The following is a 20589-nucleotide window of genomic DNA, read 5'->3' as shown; positions in this document are numbered from 1 at the left end:
AATCAGTTTTCTAGATGTTTTTAGTAATATCAACTTGTCAAATGTGACAGTGTAAAAGAAACTTGTAAAGTTTATTAAAAAATCATTTTTCTGTTGCGTGTTTATTTAATGGTACAATAATGTATTTGTATTTACTGTACTGAATATTAATTTCATATTATGTGAATATCTTAAAAAAAGAAAAAGAAAAGAAAATGTTGATTTCATCTTCATCATACCTTTTCCTTTAGTTGATTAATTTCAGCTGTGGCAATGCTGTGTTTGAGCTGCAGCTAAGGAACAAAAATAGGAAAACAGAAGACTTGGTTACACCCATTTTTATATGTTAATCATAATGTTTAGATGTTTAAACAGAATACTGAAACTTTGATATCTATTTTAAAACACATGAGACTTTGTGGTTCGGGTGATACCTCTTTGAACTTGAAGACCATCTGAGAACTGTCCATGTTGGTCGGCATAAACAAAGCTTCTGAATCAGGCAGCTCAAACAGCTCTACGTTCTGTCCTGGGGAGAAATTGGAGCACAGAATCCTCTCATCCACTCCGTCCTCGTCCTCATAGCGCTCCTCCTGAAATATGACATCACACATAGCATCACATACTGCAAAAACTGACACACCCTGCATGCCCACGGACATACTCGGCATGTGTCAACAACACTCCCAGCAGCGCAGTTCACCACAGTCTGGAGGGCACATTAATCAATACTTCATAAGCACTGGGCTGGGTCACGGGAAGGTACTGCAGAAGTTTGGCAACATGTCTGTGGCACATCTGCAACACTGAAAAAACTGAACAACAATATTCTCAATAGATAACAAGACAGTCAACACACCTACACGCACTTTGCATAACCACAGAGCTACTCAAGATGGTGTCCACTTCCTCACTGAAAGTTACGCAACATTCCTTTTAAGTCTTTGCTTCAGTAAATCCCTCATGTATTATCTGCCCAGTCTCTCTGTCGTAAAACAGGGGCTTGTGGCTGCTTGAACTTCAGAGAGCAAACATTTCACAACTCTGGCAGACAGGAGGCGGTCGACTGAACACCTCCCAACACAGCAGAATGGTTGACACATGGCTTACTCACAGCCAGCTGCTCATTTCCTGGTTCAGCTGAGTGGGATTGGACTGGGCGTGGCAAGGGGACCAATGCCGTGTTCATGTCATGTCACAGTCATCTTGATTATGAGTGTCCAACTTGTTAATAGCATTCACATCAACATCCAAGTCATAATTTAAAATGGGAAAACTCCAATTTTTCTGGATGTTCAGATATATTCAACTGGGCACTTGATCATAAAAACACAAAAACATGAGACACCTTACATCAGCCAATTACGCAGGGCTCAACACTAACTTTTAACAGTGGTTGCCAGGCATTAGCTTTTGGCTGCTGAAACTGAAAATATGGTTTCCTTATTTTAGTCCCCTCATTTTTTTTAGAAACTCACATATCGGGTCGGCTTATTAATAAAAAAGTGATCAAAAAAGAAGACTGTATAAAAGCTTTATTACAGTAACTGAAGAAGATTCTTTGTAGTTTGTATTTGATCTGATGCTATCAGTGCTTTAGGTAGACCTGGTTCTTTGTCAGTTGCATCATTTCACAAATTAGTTAGTCAAATAACCTAATATGCTTACCCACTGCCTATAAAATAGGTGCCTTTACACATGCATGTAAATGCACCAGTGCACATGCAGCAGTCACATGCAGTTTTGTCTGTTTCCTGTTATGACAATAACAGCGATTTGGGATGCACTATACTGGATTTTTTTGACAAGATCCAATATGCCAAAATATGACAACTCACTTGGCCAATACCCGATACCAATATTAATACATACCCTATTTTCCCCACATAATTTTAGTGATCATCAGGTCTCTTCTGTAGTGGAATTGATAACATATTATGCATACTGTAACTGTGATGCCCCCCCAGCAGATGGAGACATGAAATACCATGCTAAAAATAAGAAAAATACTTCAACTTAGGGTTTATGTTTTGTACATGTTCACTCATCACATTTTGTGATATTAGCAAATTCAGCATGTTTGTTGACTGCTAGATTTCATTTTAATAGCCAATATTTGCTGATACTGATGCTGTTAATATTGTGTATACCTTTACCCCACCCCCATATTTACACATCACTAATGCAGTAAATGTTAAAAACATATTTATTTGGGGGTTTACGATTCACTGTTCCCTTTTCTACCATCCATCACATATGACATGAACATGGCATTAAGGTTGAGCACCGACTGAACTTTCTGTTTGAAGTCCTGACCAGCTGACTCACCTCCTCCGTAGAGTGTTCGTAGGGATCATCCAGGTGTTGTTGCTGTTGCTGCTGGTTCTTCTCCTGCTCTAGTGTCTCACTTATGAGGCGGGCTACCTCACTTTGCGTCCCTGGCTTCTCTCGACCAATCAGGAACCTGTTTTTTACAATGCCGTGCATTAGTGCGCCATAAAATAGGATATTTTACATGTTGCCTGAAAACAACTCAGAGCAGCTTCTGTCATGGCTTACTTGCTACAGGAAAATGCAAATTCTAAGATGCAGTTAAGGCTTGATCTCTTCATGTGTGGGCGTTTCATTTCAAATCATTACCTTGCTACAGTATGTTGTGTTGCCTATTCCACTTTTCATTTCTCAGTATTCATTCATGGCTTTTGGACTCACTGGAGTTAAAAAAAAGACCCAACTGTTTACCACCTATTTCTTGTTGTACTAACAGCAGGGTTCTCACTCTTTCATGGATAAAATTTCTAAATTTTTTCAGGAATTTTCAAGGACCTATAATATTTTTTCCTTGCCCCACTTGTCCATAATTGTAATTTTAGAAAACTGGCATGAATGGAGGGGAAGATGACACACAGGAAAAAAACAAAGAAACTTTTGTGATGGTAAATAAACTCTGTCACACACTGACGCATATTAGAGCTCTGTTACGTCGACAGCGTCAGAAAAATTAAATGCTGTTATGTTACATCACATGGAGGGTTATCCATGGAAGGCTGCTGTAACAATGTCATTAAACACAACAAAATTCCAAAACTTTAAATGTGTTTTACAAATTCCATGACTTTTATAGGCCTGGAAAACTTGATTGGGAAATTCCATAAATCTTTCAGGTTTCCATGAGTGTGAAAACCCTGTAACAGTGGCTCAGTCTTGTCACCAACAAGATCTTTCCAATAAGGTTGATTTTAGGGGTCAAAAAGAAGGACTCTGAGCTGACCTCACTGTGCCTTTTGTGTTCTTCAGGACTGTTGCAGCAAACAGTTGGGTGACGCCCACCAGACTGATACCATCCACCTCGACTATCTGGTCATTCACCTGTATGCTAGGGACACAGAGGATGGTTATTATAAGGACAGATTTTGAAGCATTTTCACAGAACAGTTATGCATCGCCTTCAGCATAGTAGTAAAGATAAAAAAAAACAGTATGCTCAAAGCAGCTGGCAATGAAACAAATCTAAAAATGCCTGGGAAATACAAGTAGTGACTTTTTTCTTTAGCTTCCTCATGCAGTTATAAATAAATCAGATTATTTATGTCTTGTGTGTCACTGGGGACTGGGGGAACGAGCAATTCCTAGAGTGCAACATTAAAAACTGTTGTGGTGGTGCAGTGTGTACACTGAGTGTGTACCATGTGTCCAGTTGTAAACAAAACATCACAAGTGACTGTTTTGTAACAAGACTTAAATGTAGGGTTATGCAAAAAAGTTTTTAATGATTGAACTCACCGTCCATCATTCTCAGCTGCTCCTCGCTCTGTTATGGTTTTCACAAAAATGCCCAGCTTCTCCAGACCCTGGTCAGCTCCCACTCCCATTCCTATGATACTGATGCCAAGCCCATTGTCTCCTGAGTGCAGGGAAATTAAGATTTTAGAGATTTTAGATTTTAGGGTAGAAAGAACTGTATCTAAATAGGCTCATTTACACATAATGCTTGAGACACTCTGGTTTATAAAGATATAATAAAGATTCTGTAAAGGGATTAAAATCAGTAAATGTTTAGACTACACAGCATTTCTCAGAGCGCTAAATTGTTTGAATACACAAGTCAAAGTCACAACTGTTTGCCTTTGTAGGGCTGTGCTCTGTGCACAGCTGTATGAAAACAGGTTTCCCCCCTTATGAAATGATTCTGAACAGTTGCTCATGACATGTAGAAATTTACCTTTAGTGCTATGACACTCACCTTTCTCAATCTCTACAGGGAACACATCCATTTTCTCCACTCTCTTCTCCAGCTCATATTCTGCAGATGCCGCGACCGGATCCACATCGTCATTGCGGCGATCATATTCCTCATTGGAGAAGGTAGTGAAGACCTGTGTTGATCAAAATAGTGCATAGCTTCAGTATACCACACTTTATGTCCTTCCCAAGTAGTTAATCATCAGACAGATTTATGTTGAGGGGCTCCTACAGGATCTACACAGACATAGGCATATTATTTTCACTTCTTTTTTATCTTGGCAGGCTGAACAAGGACACATTTTTCATTTGGGAGAAATTGCAGAGCGAGGGAGAATTACACTCATACTTTGGACCGTTTACTGTGTAGCGCTACTAGGGAAATTAAAGTGCCAGCACACAACTGAAGCACACTTTAACAGCTGCTGAGGGACAGCAGAGCTCTTTGATAATTTGAACCACTTGCATTGTTCCATTGTTCTTAAAATTGTGTCTGACAGAGACTGAGAAACTGAATGATCTTTAGTTTTCTAACTGTATAGACCGCAACATCAACTTTTGGTGGTCTTTTGTATCTTTAATAAATACTTTATCAGCCACCTTTGAATAGATATAAATCATGTGTTGACGACACTGAAGCAGAAGATGCATTCCCATGACATACTCTTGAGGACTTTCATCAGATTTTAAGAAGTTGTGAACTTTGCAGGCAGGCCTCACAAAGCGCTGGAAATGTCCCAGAGGCCTTTTTCTGGTTGGAATTATAAAGCACATACACACAGTACAGCAGAACATGAGCAGCGTGGAAAGTAGGGCACAGCTGGGGAGAGCTGAGCAGTGGATGTACCAAAGATCAATGCTCGGAGGCGACAAGTGTTGTCAGCAGCAGAGTAAAAAAAAAAACATAAACAGCAATACAACGAAAATAAGTAATCCCTTGAGCTTCAGTCAAAGGGCATTGCCCAGTACTTAACACCAACCTTAAGGGTTATTACATATAACAACACTATGTGCTATTTACCTTGTACTCTACTGATGCTACCAAGCAGAAATGGCATTCCTAATCCACTCTGAAAAACACTCCTGGGGTAAAGCTAAAGTGAGCACTACAGCATAAAATGGACTGGGGACGACCATCTGTTGTGACTCTGTAACTACTGTGTATTAAGAGTATAAAGCCTATTCAATGTTAAGACAAGGTTAGCACCAGGAATACAACATATAATTATTTTCATTATTGATTAGTCTGCCCTTTTTTTGAGTAATCATATCAACCAAAAGGAAGATAATAGTGAAAAAGTTAACCAGTACAGTTGCCCAAAGGCCAAGGAGGCAATACTCAAACATATTTTACGTAACAAAAAGGGACTAAGAAATACAGCAAATTTTCATATTTTAAAACGTTATTCATCAATTCTTTTTTTTTGAAGTTGTCAATTAATTTTCTGTCACTTAACTAGCTGCTTTAGCTCTAGTTAGGCTCTTGTCCATTGGACCTAACATGGTCCCAACAGACTAAGGAGAAAAGAGCCAGAGTGAGAGACTAGTAAATAGATATAAAGCATTGTTTAGATTAGAGTTTTGCAGACTGCATCAGGGGCTAATGCCTGATTACGGGGATGAACCCAACAGTGGGTCTGTAACATAAACCCCCTGCTTGGTCATCATTAATGTTAATCTGGGTGGAGTCATGACTTTAATGGTCGTCGTGGTGGCAGGAGGACGCTGGCATCAGTGTCCAGGAGTTAAAAACAAGCATGACCTGACTGCACTGTACGTACTGGAGGATGAGTTGTAGTTTTTTTTTAACAGCAGGCTTACTAGTTGGATGGAGTATAAGTGGAAGAGTTGCCTTTTGGAAATTAAAACGAGAAGCATGAGAATAAAGGATACAGGCAGCAGGTAGAATATGAATAAAGAGACCTTCCTATTAAACTTTTGCTGAGCTTAATTCTATTCAATTGAATATTGTTTTATGAAAGGGATGAATATATATATATATAGAAAAGATTCAAGCCTCACAGTGGCAATGAATACAGGACGTAAACTTTGAATTGGAATTTGGGATTTTAATTTGGATTTTATAATGGTCAAGGTTAGACTCAAATGGCATCACTGCAAAGGATTTTCAGACATCACTTTTGGTTGAACAAATGTTTTATCACTATAATTAAGACTTGAAACCATTTTTAATGTGTAAAAAGTGGCCCTTTTGAAAATAACTGAAATAAAAGTGAGATTCTCCATCTAGTTGCATTCTTTTCAATATAAAAATGTTTACTGTATGATAATTGGTAACTTTGATATCATGGTATACCTTAAAACCGGTATATTGCTGTAGCACTGTTTAGTGTATACAAGCTGTTAGCATCAGGCAGACGGCACAGGGTGCCAGCCATCCGAACCAACCTGGCTCGCAGATCATTTGTGCCTGCCAATATTGCTCTGTTGCACAAACTGTGAACAAACTGTGTAAACTAATTGAACCTCTGTGTGAAAGGATGCGGCACCTTGTATGTGGAACACTTTAATGTGTTGATGTTTTTTACTTCTGGTGTTGTTGTTGGTGTTATTATAGTTGTCTGTATATTTATCTGATGATTGCTGTAGAGCACACAATGAATATCTATTTACCTACCCACATACCTACATACCTGCCTACCTACCCACCTACCAGGAGTGTAATGATCCATCGATCTACATCATTATATCTATTAAATGAGCAGTGATCCAGTATTATCAATGCAAAGTGATCTATAATCTATCCATTTCATCCTCTTTCAGATGCACCTTTATTTTGAATGCCTGTGTCATTGTCACACAGTGTAAGGCAGATGATGACAAGCAGCCAAGAGAAAAACGATGAGGGTAACATTATTTACTCAGGAATAAATCATCAGTGTGGAATTATTTTGTTTTTGGTGAAACTCAGGGTTAACAGACAGAGCACGTGTCATGTGTAAAAAAAAGCCATACTCAGGAAACACGGTGTATTTAATAAATGCCAAAACACAGATACAGGCTCACAAACTCACAAACAATGAGCTGTCAGCTGGCATGTTGTATTCTAGTGGGCATCTGTGACAAATGTTTGAGTTGTGCTCTCATGATATAGAGTCCAACCCAGGTTGTGGTTAACACAATCAAAATAAATCTAACAACAAAGGGTGACAATTTACTACAGGATGAATTGAGACATTTGCCATGAGGATGTATGATGTAATCAAGTAAACATTTCCACTCTGGGCAACAGAGTCTGAGGTCTAGATCCTGCAGCATATCAAGACTTGAGGAATTAACCACAAACAATCCTTTTTTCCCCTCTGTCTTTCTGTCTCCTCACTGTGTAGCCTTTGGACACTAGCCCAAAACAGTGCAGATAGTAAATTTCCACGATACCTTACTGAAGTCTGTTCAATTTGTTAACATGAATTACTAGAGCTATTTCTGTTAAACACCATCCTGCTGATTTTCACACACATTTAAAACAGCAGAATCAAATCGTGTTATCTTGGAAACAAGGCATACATGTACACTTGCGGGTACCTCTCTCATGAAGCCTCCCAAACCAAATGAAAGAAGATTAGAAACTTGTGGATTATGCACACTACTGCAGCTCTGTGGTACAGGCAGGAATGCTATTCATGGGGCCTCGACCCTCCATCAACCCAAGTGAGTCCTCCTCTGTCTAAATTCTCCTCCCTACTCTTATACTTGAGCAAGCTTTTTGCCGTAGGTTTACAATCTGTGACTGTGACCCATATATTGTGGTGGATAGGCGTTATCTTTATCACACAAAGGCGAGGCCAGCGCATATAACATAGAGGAGCACTGCAGACTTTCTAAAATAACCAACCAGCCACTCAAGAGAGTTTTTGTCCTGCTTGCATCTTGAAACTTATTTTGCATGTCTGAAAAACAAGCTTCAAAGTGTTTCTGTTAATAAGACTGACAAAGCTTATCATCTTCTAATTTAGACCATTAAAAATTGATTCACAGAACTAGAGCAGACAGAAATTCCATTAAGGATAAAAAGCTACTTTTTACTTAGACTTCAGTAATCAAGGGTTGAATATGTAGGCTAATAGAATATAGGGAAGCACGAATGACATCCTTGGACCCGGCACTAGCTGAGCAGCAGCCGTTCAGACTGGCTTCTCCCCTCTCCTTCACAGGACTACAAAGTCTGACTTTCCTGTGGACATGAAATCCCAGACCTTTTTCAAACACTGTTCTGCTCTTTGCTGGAACTTAATCACTCAACCACTGTTTTCTCAGCAAGAAAGACAGAAATCAATCTCTTTATTAGCCTCCCTCCCAAACAAGCCTTACACACAGCTCACTAGTATCACTGTCTCCATTCATGAGACCAAACAGACATCTTCCCTTATTGTTCAGTACATGTCCAGTCCACCACCTGCTAGACCAAAACATTCAACAAGGAATGCCCCGATCAAGTATTTTTTGCCCCTGATCCCGATCCAATTCATTTGATATTGAGTATATGCCGATAACAAATTCCAATCCAATACTTGTATTAACCTTGATAATACAGCTACACAATGCACATTTAAAGTAATTCAAAGTTATTCAAGTCAATCCAGTGTATATGCTTGGCAGTTTAATAGTTCTACAATGCAATACAAGAAAAAATGTCTGCATCCAAACAGTACATTAGGAGTTTTTATTTTATATTTATAAAATAAAAAGTAAACACACTAAAAAATGTGATATGGCAATTATCACAATTCCACTTAATGTCGCGTTTGTTTTTTTATGAAGTAAAGTAAACAAACTAAAATATGTCTTCAGAAATTGCTCTGAAATCCAGTAATGGAGTAGCAGCATTAAATTAAAACCTGTATATCTGCCACAAATCGTGCTCATCATTTATGATGCCTGTATGACAGCGGACGTAAAAAATGCACAGATCGGGCTTGATACCAATCCTTTCAATCTGATCAGGACATCCCTACTCTCAACTGTTGACCAGACAGACTGACCAACGAACAATTAACAATTCATATTCAAGTTTAAGCAGAACAAAGTATCCATCTTTTTTAAATGTCAATTTCTCTTTCTTATATATTAATGCGTTTACTGAGGTTGTGATGTGGATCAAATGCCATCTTCACATTTCCATTCCTTTCAATACCTTTCATCCATCTTCAACACATTTAGTGGTCTGCCCTCTTTACATGTGCTCACATGCACAGACGTACACATGCCTACACCCAAACTTAAACCCCTTCCCACAACAGAATACCAATGTGGGAAATGAGTCAGCAGCTGCGAGGAAAAGCAAACCAGAGAAATCTCTCGCCAGTGCAAAACGAGGGCTGACCACTGGACTGGGGAGCTGGTAATGTAAGCGGGCTGACAAAAAGACAACAAATCAAAACATGCTGTGAGAGTGAGCTGGGGCAGGGGTGGCGGCCTGGCGCAGATCATAGAGTAATTAGGCAAAGAGGCATGGGGCCCAGTTTTTAGATCCTGTTTAAACACACCAGAAAAAGAACAAAAAAGATACCTAGTACTTCCTATATACATGCCATCGGAGTAATTAACACTTTGCGCAGTTCACAATGATTGACTGCAACTGAAACAACAATATTTATGTTTTAAGTATAAACGTGTGACCTAAAGGCAGGAAGAGGTGGAGTCTGAGAAGAGCACAGTGTCATAATGGAACCACATTTCCAAAGGCATGCAAACATAAACAGGTTAAACAGGTTTGTATATAACTGGCCTACAAAAGCTACTTTTGTCCTGCAAGGGTTGCTGAAAACTTTAACACACAATTACCGCTAACTTTCAGTGAAAACACACAGCATCTGCTAATGTGTTTGTCTGTAATCACATAATGAAAGCGTTTAAGGCAATCACAATCAGCCCGAGAATCATCCCATGCCAAGTTGTTTAATGAACAGCATTATGCCGACTGCATTAGTATTCCGCCCCATTTTGTCGGATAGTCACCCACTTGCCCAGGTGGCTGGGGGAAACTCAGATCCTACAAGGGGAGGGCCTGTCTGCTGGTTGGATGAGGGTGGAGTCTCATCAGACACATTCCTCTGGCCAGCAGAATACCCATTTCAGATAGGAAATGGAAAGCATAACACTGTGGGATGGGTTGGCTACAGAGGCTAAAGTCCAAATCAGGGGTATGCCCCTTTTCAGAAGAGGCAAAGATTCTGTCCTCCTGTTATGAACTTTCCAACATATATAAAGGCGTGGAGAAAAGATCCAATTCACGTAGGGAAAAATACATTTTTGTGTGTTGTTGATAGTCATGTTGATGCAAAAAACAGATTAGATTTCAGTACAGGGCCTGTACAATACACAGTGCACAAATGCTAGAGTTGTAGTTCATCTTCAAAAGGGCTATCATTTAGGTATATTCTGCATTTATTAAGCGAACGCTAGCTGCGAAGAGCACTAAACTTCAGCACGAACAAAACTGTCACTGCAGCTCCTAACTAAACTTACAGCCAACTCTGATCCAGTGAAGTAAATAGCCCCATTCACGGTTTCATTTCCGTCATTCAAGTCTACATAGTGTTTTAGACAGAGTGGGCTGTCCCCTATACTAACATTGCAGCAGAGAGGTTGTCCCCCACTGTAATGTTAATAACAACACAGTAGAGTGCTATGCTGCCCATCCCCTCCTTAAAAATGTCTGCAGTCAGTACCACAGGGCATCTTAAAACTCTTGTTGTCTGGCTCCACTTTAATGTCTACAAACTGCACTCTACCTGACACAGGTGAAAAGCCCTTCATGTCTCCTGATACTAAAGAAAGCTTTACTGCAGGCATACGAGAAGCCAAAATGACGAAAGAACAAACTGAACATTGACCAATGTGGACAGTAACTATATACAGTGCAATGTGTTCACGAGGGCATAATGTGGTCACTTGACCAATAACTGCTGGTGGTATTTCCTGAAACTCGAGGGTGGGGCAAAGCAGCAGGTGCAAATTCTGGTTTTAGACATTTAGGGGTGAACTGGTTTGTGCCTCCTGCTCCAAACCCGGACAGCAACATTTCTAAAGATTCCACATAACTACCCTGAAAATGACTGTGTAGGCTTTGTCTCCAAGCAGATAACACGCCTACAGCGGGGAGCGTTAATGATTCAATAACTCTTGGCTTTTTCTCAAACTAGAGAATTCAGAGAAAGAGAGTTCAAACCAGTACACTGCTAAAAAATGATTTTTAGTTTTAATGTTTCTCCGTATAGGGACATGCAGAGACACACTAACATTACATGCCTGTTTTTTATTTGCAGTTATAGAGAAAACAGCTTCCTCACTAACACCAAAGATATAATCAGTATGAGCAGTGGTGCAATATTTATACTGCTCATACAGCCAGAGGGTATAGCAAACTTATACACTGACACAGCAGCAATGGGATTGCAGCATTTCAATGCCCTACTAAAGTGTGAGTCTGTTACCGTATATGCAGAACAATCTTCTCAAAAAACACGTCTGAAAATAACTGCAGAGCTTTTTCAACAACACCATGTAGTCATCTATTTTTTAACGCTATGCATTTTAGGTATTTCATTATAATGCAACTTAATACCAAGTACATAAAATGCATTTATCAACCATAAACATCCAACATTTGGCTTGATACAAGACTCTCACTTTTAGAATGATGACCCCTTGGAACCAGAGAAATCAGTTTCTTTCAAAAACATGGGAAAAAGCAACAAGGATTTTCACAAGACATGGCCCAAAAATTAGCAAAAAATTAGTAAAACGGGTATAGGAAAATTAACTGAAAGTAAGCAAAATCATTTTTAGGTAATTTCTTGTCCCCTTTCACTAATTTCTTGTAATATCTGAGACAATTATTGACAAGTTGGTCATTGCCTTTTTTTAAAGAAATGAAACCAATTTGCTCAGGTTACAAAGGGCCAAATAGCTTGTGAAAAGCACCTGAGTAAACTATGAACTATCACTGACTGCCATAGAAAAACCCTTTTCAACCAAGTTTGCTTTTCAATCCTGATGCATGTTGGAACTGGACATCTCCTTTTCCCCACAAAGAGGACCTTTATTCCACACAGGACACCTCCTCTCTATCAAGGAGACTCGGGTTACGTAGGGACCTAATCCCGTTGTGAGCCAGGGGCACAAAGCACTTCCTCTCTCCCAGTTAGCTGCGATTTGAGTGTGCTCTATCCCAGTGCCAGCTCTGACTAGCAGACTGTGGAGTATGATGCAGTGCTGGCAGGAGGGCTTTGTTACCCAGGCCACAGGTAGAAAGGTTGGCCGAGGGACATTTGTGCAACTTAATTAGCTAACGCACATACCACACAATCTTGACCCCATGGTTCTTGATCCAAGCACATGTAATTATTTTGAGAAATCTCTCTGTGTTCTTTCCACCCTGTCCATTGCATGCACTCATTCATGCAGTGATATAAATAGCTTACAAAGAAAATTATTAGAAAATTTAAAAAAAAAACAAAGATATTTATAATTATTATTTTCAGGTCATTTCCTTGTTTGTTTTTGTTCTTTACTTTTCTTTTTTCGCAAATTTTCCAGGTAATTTCTTTCCAATATTTTGGGTCAGTTTTTTTAAAATTACTCATTGCCCTTCTTTTTATGTTCTTAAAAGGAAACAGGTCAAAGGGTAATAATACAATTTTGAAAATGATAATGAAAGTTCATTTCAGCCCTATATTTAGTATGAATTTAGTATGAAAAATTTGTATACAGCTAGAGTCTTTCAACCAGCCCTCACATATCAACAATTACAACCTTGTGTCAGCTATTTCTGTTTTGCATAAATGTTTCTGAGTACTGACTACGTACTCAGCTCTGAGTACTGACTACGTGAAAAGCTGCACAGAGATGACAGAGTCGAACATATTGTTGTGAACTATAAAGCTGTGTTCATCTCGTTCATGGCTCCACATTGGGTGGAAGAGGAACACTGTTGTTTGTGTCCACTCCAGGTCAGCTTCTGGTCCCCTCTCCCAGGACCCCCTGCCAGGATGACTGGGATGGGGGGGGGTCCACACCCTGAGATAACAGTGCATTTTAAGGCCTGGATAAACACTGAGCTGTTCACAAGCTATGTGGAATGCACTGGTGTGATTTGTTTTTCCCTGCTTCGGCAAAATATTGTTTAGATATGGTGATTGAGGAATATCTATGGTCGTAGATAATACCTCCACCCCCAACACACCCCTTAAAATTTCACTAGCCATGTCAACAACACATGTGTGACAATAACTGGAGGACAAAACTGTGGCTGGAAGATGCATCAAATATGTACCATGTTTACCATTATTTGAAAGTATAGGTGTTTTCTTTACTGCAATATTGCAGTCTGTTTCTTCAAACCTATTTGTTCAAGAAATAAAACAAATCGGCATTTATAGTGGTGATGCTAGTTGTACACAGAGCATTTGGCACCTCTTAAACTGAGATTAGATTATGGATGAAAGCATCAACCGCAATTCAAGAGCCAGAGTCAGTAAATTGTAATACTAGTTATTCTATCAATCACCCAAATCTACTAACTCAATTGTTGGACTTCTATCATCAATGAAAGAGATATTAGACCTCCACAAATAAAAACTAACAACATGAGGGACTTTCAGAGAAAAGGAACAAAAACTATGCCCCATTCTGCTTTTCAAAAAGGCCAAAATCCTTATAAATCAAGGGTTCTTAAAAATAAGGAATTCCCCAGCTGTAATAAGATGACTTAGCTAAAAAAAAAAAGATCATATAGATGAATAAAGATCTCTGAATTCCTCATGTCCATGTTGGAGAGAAGTGAAAAGTCCCTCATGAGTATAACACATGATTCACTACCAGAGGGGAACCACTCTGAACGAGCAAAAATATCCATGCAGTGCAGTGACTCAGGGGTGGCCAGGATTTTTTTTACTGTACAGTCTAAAGTTTCAAATGTCTCTACCTCACTGCTGCCCTCATTCAGCTGTGGTCCCGCTTTCACAAGCTCTTATGCAATGTCAACAATATATTTCCAAAAATACCACAAACAATGTTGCCTGCTATCTTCTCCCCCCTCTCTCTCTCTCCTGACCTCTTACAGGGTTATTGCACCGGGTGATGAGGCTGTCACCTGCCTCCCTGGTTACCAAGATTACATAAACCCTAGTTTACATTTTCTGAACTGGGATGATGATACGGTGCAGCAGCTGTGACGTCAACATACCCCACAAAAGCATTAATTCTCAGCCTCCACTAATTTGTCTAGTGTCTGCAGGGAAACACCTAGGTCAGACAGTTGCTGAATCAGTGAGACAGTGGTTTGGTTTATAATGACGGTGCAATGCCATATGTTTTTAGGAGCTTGAGCTGAGCAGCAACAGCTCTGATGTAAAATGAAATGTAAACTCCAAGATTTTGATACACTCTCTGACCAGAATAAAATGCAAAACCTACTTGGTGAAAATAGTGTCAGCACCATAGAAGAGCAAGATATGTCAGTGCATGTCACAGCCTAAGATAACCGACACAACAACACATAACAGCTGGAATTCATCTCCTCACAGCTCACACTCAGCCTTTTCATTTACTACTTTACTTGATTTTACTGACTTTATTACTGATTTTGAACTAATATATTGTTGTTAACTGTTTCTTTGGTGATCTGTATGTATAGAAAGACAGACAGACACATACAGAGAAAAAGATGGACCTGTAAATTTAATACGTATTTGTAATATGTTTAAAATGTTTTTTTTGTTTGGTTTTGTCTTGTTGAACTGCTTTGGCAATAACATATTTTTATTCATTCTAATAAAGCAATTTGAAATTTAGATTTGAACAACACATAACAAGATACTAACCTGAATGGGGTGTGTGGAGAACTTGATTTTCCTCTTTGGGGGAGGCTCTTCCTCATCCGACAGACCGGTGGTCTCGTAACAGTCGTAATAATCCCTATACATTTGATCTCCCTCCTCTTCCTCTTCTTCTTCCTCCTCCTCCTCCTCCTCCTCTTCTTCTTCTTCCCTGAGGACCTGGTCTACATCTCTGTCATCCACAAATGCTGCATTCTCAATCCCGTACACCACTGGTGAGGCGCTATCCAGGATGCTCTGACCCACCTGCTCCTCCAGCTCATTATCCTCCTCTGCTACCTCATCATCTTCCTCGCCATTTTCGTCACCATCTTGATTAACAACAGAACTGTCTTCCCGTCTCTCCTTTTTCAACCCAAATCGCTCGTTGTCCTCCAAGATTCTACCTTCACCCACAGTCTCTGCTATCCTGTGTGTCTCTTTTGAGACGTCTCTCGCTAAGACATGACGAGCAGCGCTGCAGTTTTGTTTTTCTGGTGGAGAGACTCTTTTCAGGTCTGTTGGCAGGTCATCTTTGGGCCTTTGCACTTTCTGTTCCTTAAACACATTATCTTCAACACTCTCATCCTCATTCTCCTCACTCTCCGAGGACTCATTCTGAACCACGACCAGTTCTGCCCGTACCATGCCCACCTTCCTGGAGTCCAGTGATGAGGTCTGGCTGGATGGCTTGTCCCTGGTAGAACTATGAACCACACTGTCATTACTCTTGGCTTTTTCTGGGTTTTTAGCCCTGTTGGTGTTCTGAAACCCACCAGCTGATGGGAGAGGCTGCTTCATATCCCTTGGGGGCGGACTATGTGGCTTGCCTTCATCCCCACCAACAGATGTCCTACTAAATCCATCGTCAGACGATGAGGAGAGTTTGTGGCTAACTGGGGTTGTTTGCTCTGGTGATTTCTGAGTGGCATCAGTTGTTGGAGACTTGTATGCTGCATTGGTAACTGGGAATGTTGACTTAACACCTGATCCCAGAGAAGCCGATTTGTTATTAACACATGCTGTCTGGGATGTATTTCTGTTAGTGGTATCAGACACAGGGGCGGAGTTAGTGGCTTCTTTAACAGGAGAAGTAGATTTGTGCACACCATCCCTTGTTTGAGAGGAAGGCAGTAAGTGTTCAGTGGTACTGTGTTGTTTAACAGACACCATCCCTCCCTTTGTAGCAGCTGTGTTGTTGTCTTCTGAGTCATTCTGCGCCATGTAATTCCCTAACCTTTTTGACATGGGTCCTGCATTCAATGACACTCGAGACACATGTTTTTTCTCGCTATCAGCCTTCTCGTCCGGTTGACATTTAACTGTTGATGTAGGGGTTTTCTCGGATTTGACAGTGGTCTCAGAGGATCCTGATACTCTCCTTGTGCTTTTCCCTTCATCAGAGGCACTTCCAAGGGACAAACGATTTACTACTCTGTTTGGAGACTGTTTTTCAGCTGCAGGCTGCTCTTTGATGCCCCTTTCAAAGAGTTTTCTGGTCACAGAAAACTTCTCTGCCAAAGCCACTTTGTCAATCTCAACATCTTCCCCCTTGGGTGTTTTATCTAAATTGTGTGATTCTGGACTTGTGGCACTGTTGAGGTTGTTTCTGTGAGAGTTGACTGGAAATTGCACCTTTTGTGGGGACACCGGGGACACATCAGGCTTTAAAGTCACTTTTGCCTCTTGGCACTCCTGTTGCTGACCATCCATCTGTAGGAATATGTTCTTTATCTTGTTCACTCTGTTCCCAAAAGGCCTTCCCCTTGAGTCCTCGCGGGTGTCACTGGAGCCATTTGCATAAGATCTGGAGTCGCCCTCAGACTTTGGCCCATCAAAGGAGCACTTAATGGCGTGGAAGTCAGACTTGTATGCATTTCTGTGAGGGGATGCGCTCCTCAGGGTCCTTTCACCTCCTTTGTTTTCTGTTTTGATCATTTTTGCTTTTTTGTAATTGAAGCCAGATTTGAAGAGACTGATATTGTTTGTTGGTGAACTGATATCCCTCAACCTTACACAAGCGGTGCCATGGGTCCGGCGGAGCTTCTTTGGAGCACAGTTGTCTTAACTAAACACTCACAGCAAAGTCATCTAAAGAAAGAAACGCATAGCACAATCTGTTAATACAGAGACCACATACAATTATTCACTATGCCTAACACAGGTCCATTAGATTAGTTACTAAATAATAACAGTAATGTGAAAGAGTCTTAGGCTTCCTTAAACATTGTTATTTTAGCCAGGTTATAGTGTTAATATTTATTTCTCTGAGTCGCTTTACTAAAATACAACCAGAACATACAGGACAGGAAATATGTACAGTACAGTGTTAAAAACAGAAACATTTCAGAATAAAACAACTTCAACAGGCTAAAGTTGCAAGTACCTAGTGTCATCTCCCTTTCCACTTAGCATGTCTTGAATTCTCTTGGGCAGATAATATGAGATTAACAATACTTATCTTCTGGTGAATTTACATCAAGTTGCATTCGAGAAATGTCCAAAGTTCAATATTGATTGTTTTAGGTACCTTTTGTTATGGTACAATTCCAGTCTTCACACTAAATATTGACTTTAGTCTAAAGAAACCATTTTGTTATGACTTTTGGGGTGTTTTAATGCATTGTAGATGTTCTCTGTATTCTTTGTTTGTACCTCGAAAAGAGACTGAGAAATAAATAAATATCTATCCCCATTACAAATTTTCTAAAACAACAAATCTACGGTGGTCTAAGACCTTTGCTCAGTACCGTTTCTGTTCGTGTACGGACACCAAAATAACATGAAAAACTTGTAAATAAGGATTAACGTTGCCTGTTGGTAAGTTAAAACGTTAGCGTGCACAGCCGTTTCATTTCACTGGTTGTCTGACTTCTGGCGTTAGCTAACGTTAAACCCAAATTGTTTTGATTTGAAAGTAACTTTAACAAACTATGAACTTCACTTGTACTTAATTAAACCGACCAAACGTTGTTAGCGTTGTTAGTAACGCCAGATGACAGATAAAAAGGCGAAACAAAGTTAAACTCACCGGGGCCAACAGTTCAACGCAGCCCCAGCGTTAGTGCCTCAGTCTGAACAATTCATTGTGGCATTTCAAGTACGAGCCGTTGAAAATGTTCAGCTCCGCACACACAAAGGTAAACAACTTTGTAAACCTCTCACCTCGCACTTGCTTCATCGTGTTAGCTGCCGAAAGATGACCCATAATGTCCCGTTTTAACAGTATCAAACTTGTCCCTTCTTCTCGCTCACCGCCATCATTCCCCGCTCCAGCAGCGTTTTCCTGCCTCCTCCTTGCACTTCCAGACCTGTCGCGGGCTGCGCGCGCACACGAGTCTGTCTGTGGCGCGCGCCGCGGCCGACGAGAACAGAGAGAATCGGCGGCGCGCGCACATTCCAGGACTGTAACCCACCACCCCGCTCCACCCTGCCCTCCCTTATTTCTCCACCGCACACAGACATGAGGAGCTGGAGGAGCTGGAGGAGAAAGGCGTGGGAAAGAGCTGACTGAATGTTGGAGCTCACCTATAGACCTCTGCACGGGCAGCAGTCCACACCTCGACTACAAAAACAACTCGTGTTGCAATCAGGGCTGTAAAATGTTCTGCTGTACACATGGCAAGGAGTCTGTGTAGTTGTTTCTTAAGTAGCAATGATGTGTGGAAGATGAAGAAACCTCTGCTGACACTGACTTGGTTGCATAATAATCAATTTATTACAACAAAGTTCAGCATCCACCAGGCACCATGGTCTGCCTGGGAGAGGATTCAGGACCAATGCGAATCTCTCTATCTTACAGCTCATGCAAGTCTTTTATATAGGTACAGGCATCAATACATTTGTCAGTAAAGCAACTTCTCACCTGCTGTGATCAATCACAAGATCCCACAAATATGTCCTTTTATGAAAGGAGCCTCATCCCATGTTACTTTTAGCTTGGTACCAGTATTCTGCACACTTGGCTTCCAGGCCTAACCATCCCTAGACCTTTGACCTCGAAGCCTCCTTGCCTAACCGAAATAAGAACCTTAAGAAACGGAGCATAATACACCACATCTGTTCTTAACCCTCTATGGTACCCTGTTGCATCACGGTAACATGCCCATTTTTTTGCCGTTTACACTCAATATATCCCCAATTATGTCGCAATACTTAAAAAATAGCCATGACCCTAGGGAAACTACAAGCACTGTATAAATTGTAACATGAATTTCTGGAGGCTGTGTTGAGTCTCTTTGTCGAGGCCTTCCTTGCATGGTTCAGCCCCATCAACTCTCCCCAAAAACATCGTCCGGGAACATCTTTTTCTGTCTTTTTAAATCTTGAAAGAAAAAAAATCACAATAATAGATGGGTAAAGTTTAATTTTTAATTGTTTAATTGTTTGATTTGAAAATTACTATAATGCAAATGTTGCCTTGAAGCATCGTGCCATTATAGAATCCCACATGATGTTTTTTTGTATTTTATGGCATGACAGTCATCTTTTTTTTATTTCTGCAAATTAGCCATGACAACTTAAATAATCTTGAATACATACATTATTGTAAGCTATATGGTCTTATAATGATTTTAACATTGTCCCCTTTTTTAAAATGTTTTACTATCATGGTACAGTGTTGCTATAAGGTAATGCGATCAAAAGTGTACACCAAAAAATATGTATTTTTGAAAATGTCTTTAAATTGTGTTTACTTTTTCTATTCTATGACCAAAAAAAATCTATTACCCTAGCCTATGCACTGTTTTCACTGTTTTCACTGCTTCAATAAAATATAAGCATTGAAGGGAAGCCTATAGCCTACTACTCTCTTTATACAACACTAAAAATTGCATAATGTCTTCTTTGGCCCTACTGGTGATGTCATCTCAGTTATCTTGGCTTAGACTTAAGACTTTAAAGGTTTAGCAGAAAGACACACAGAATGCACTGCAAGAAATCACTTGATGGTAAAACAAAACATTACAACGGCACTTATTCAGCCCATTAAATTTAATTGTTGGCTTATATCACGTTTACACCCAAATAACTAAAGTTAGTGACTGAAATAGACTATATGTATAATGAAACTGCTACATAACTTCTGTGTGCACTGCACTTAGAGCCATTTTTCCACGGTGCAAAAAAAAAACAAAAAAAAAAACATTCATATCTGGCTTTTTAGTGCAATAGGAATGGTTATAATCCACTCTGCACTAGTCTAGGGTATTTTTTGGCTCTGATAGTCATTGATGGAAACAACACCTGGGTGGATGTGTTAATTTTAGTCCTTTAACTGGTGAGATGTAATGACATACCAACACAATTTACTGTTCGTCTCCATCCCAGCAACCCTAAAATATCAATCCAAATTAGTCTGCACCGAGTTAGAAAGGGAGACTGAATAAGTAACCGATAATGGCTATATAAAGAAATAGCCACCATAAAGTTTTCACAGGCCTCTATCCAGGCTGTTGATGTCGAACGTGACACCAAAAAAAAAAAAAACCCACACACAGAAAGGCACACTCATCTGCTGCATTGC

The 20589-nt window shown here is 40.0% G+C and overlaps 1 protein-coding gene across 3 annotated transcripts in view; it reads right to left on the bottom strand.

Moving 5' to 3' along the window:
• Nucleotides 1-18393, bottom strand: part of ppp1r9ala (protein phosphatase 1 regulatory subunit 9A-like A) — a 29680-nt gene extending 11287 nt beyond the window's left edge. For 2 of the 3 annotated variants that reach the window (XM_042494258.2, XM_042494259.2), the window contains exons 1-8: nucleotides 18228-18392; nucleotides 15069-17153; nucleotides 4223-4355; nucleotides 3763-3883; nucleotides 3251-3355; nucleotides 2308-2443; nucleotides 414-572; nucleotides 219-272 (exon numbers count right to left, since the gene is read on the bottom strand). In XM_042494258.2, coding sequence (XP_042350192.2) covers nucleotides 219-272; nucleotides 414-572; nucleotides 2308-2443; nucleotides 3251-3355; nucleotides 3763-3883; nucleotides 4223-4355; nucleotides 15069-17000 — 2640 coding nt within the window. In that variant the 5' untranslated portion in view covers nucleotides 17001-17153; nucleotides 18228-18392. Of the gene's footprint in view, nucleotides 1-218; nucleotides 273-413; nucleotides 573-2307; nucleotides 2444-3250; nucleotides 3356-3762; nucleotides 3884-4222; nucleotides 4356-15068; nucleotides 17154-18227 lie in introns of all 3 variants that reach the window. The other variant, XM_042494257.2, reaches the window with a different exon arrangement.
• Nucleotides 18394-20589: the final 2196 nt, after the last annotated feature.

The sequence above is a fragment of the Plectropomus leopardus genome, chromosome 10 (assembly GCF_026936395.1).
Source record: "Plectropomus leopardus strain MGB_pleo_1.0 chromosome 10, ASM2693639v1, whole genome shotgun sequence".
NCBI classification, from domain to species: domain Eukaryota; kingdom Metazoa; phylum Chordata; class Actinopteri; order Perciformes; family Serranidae; genus Plectropomus; species Plectropomus leopardus.
This window is presented reverse-complemented; position numbering and strand designations above follow the sequence as displayed.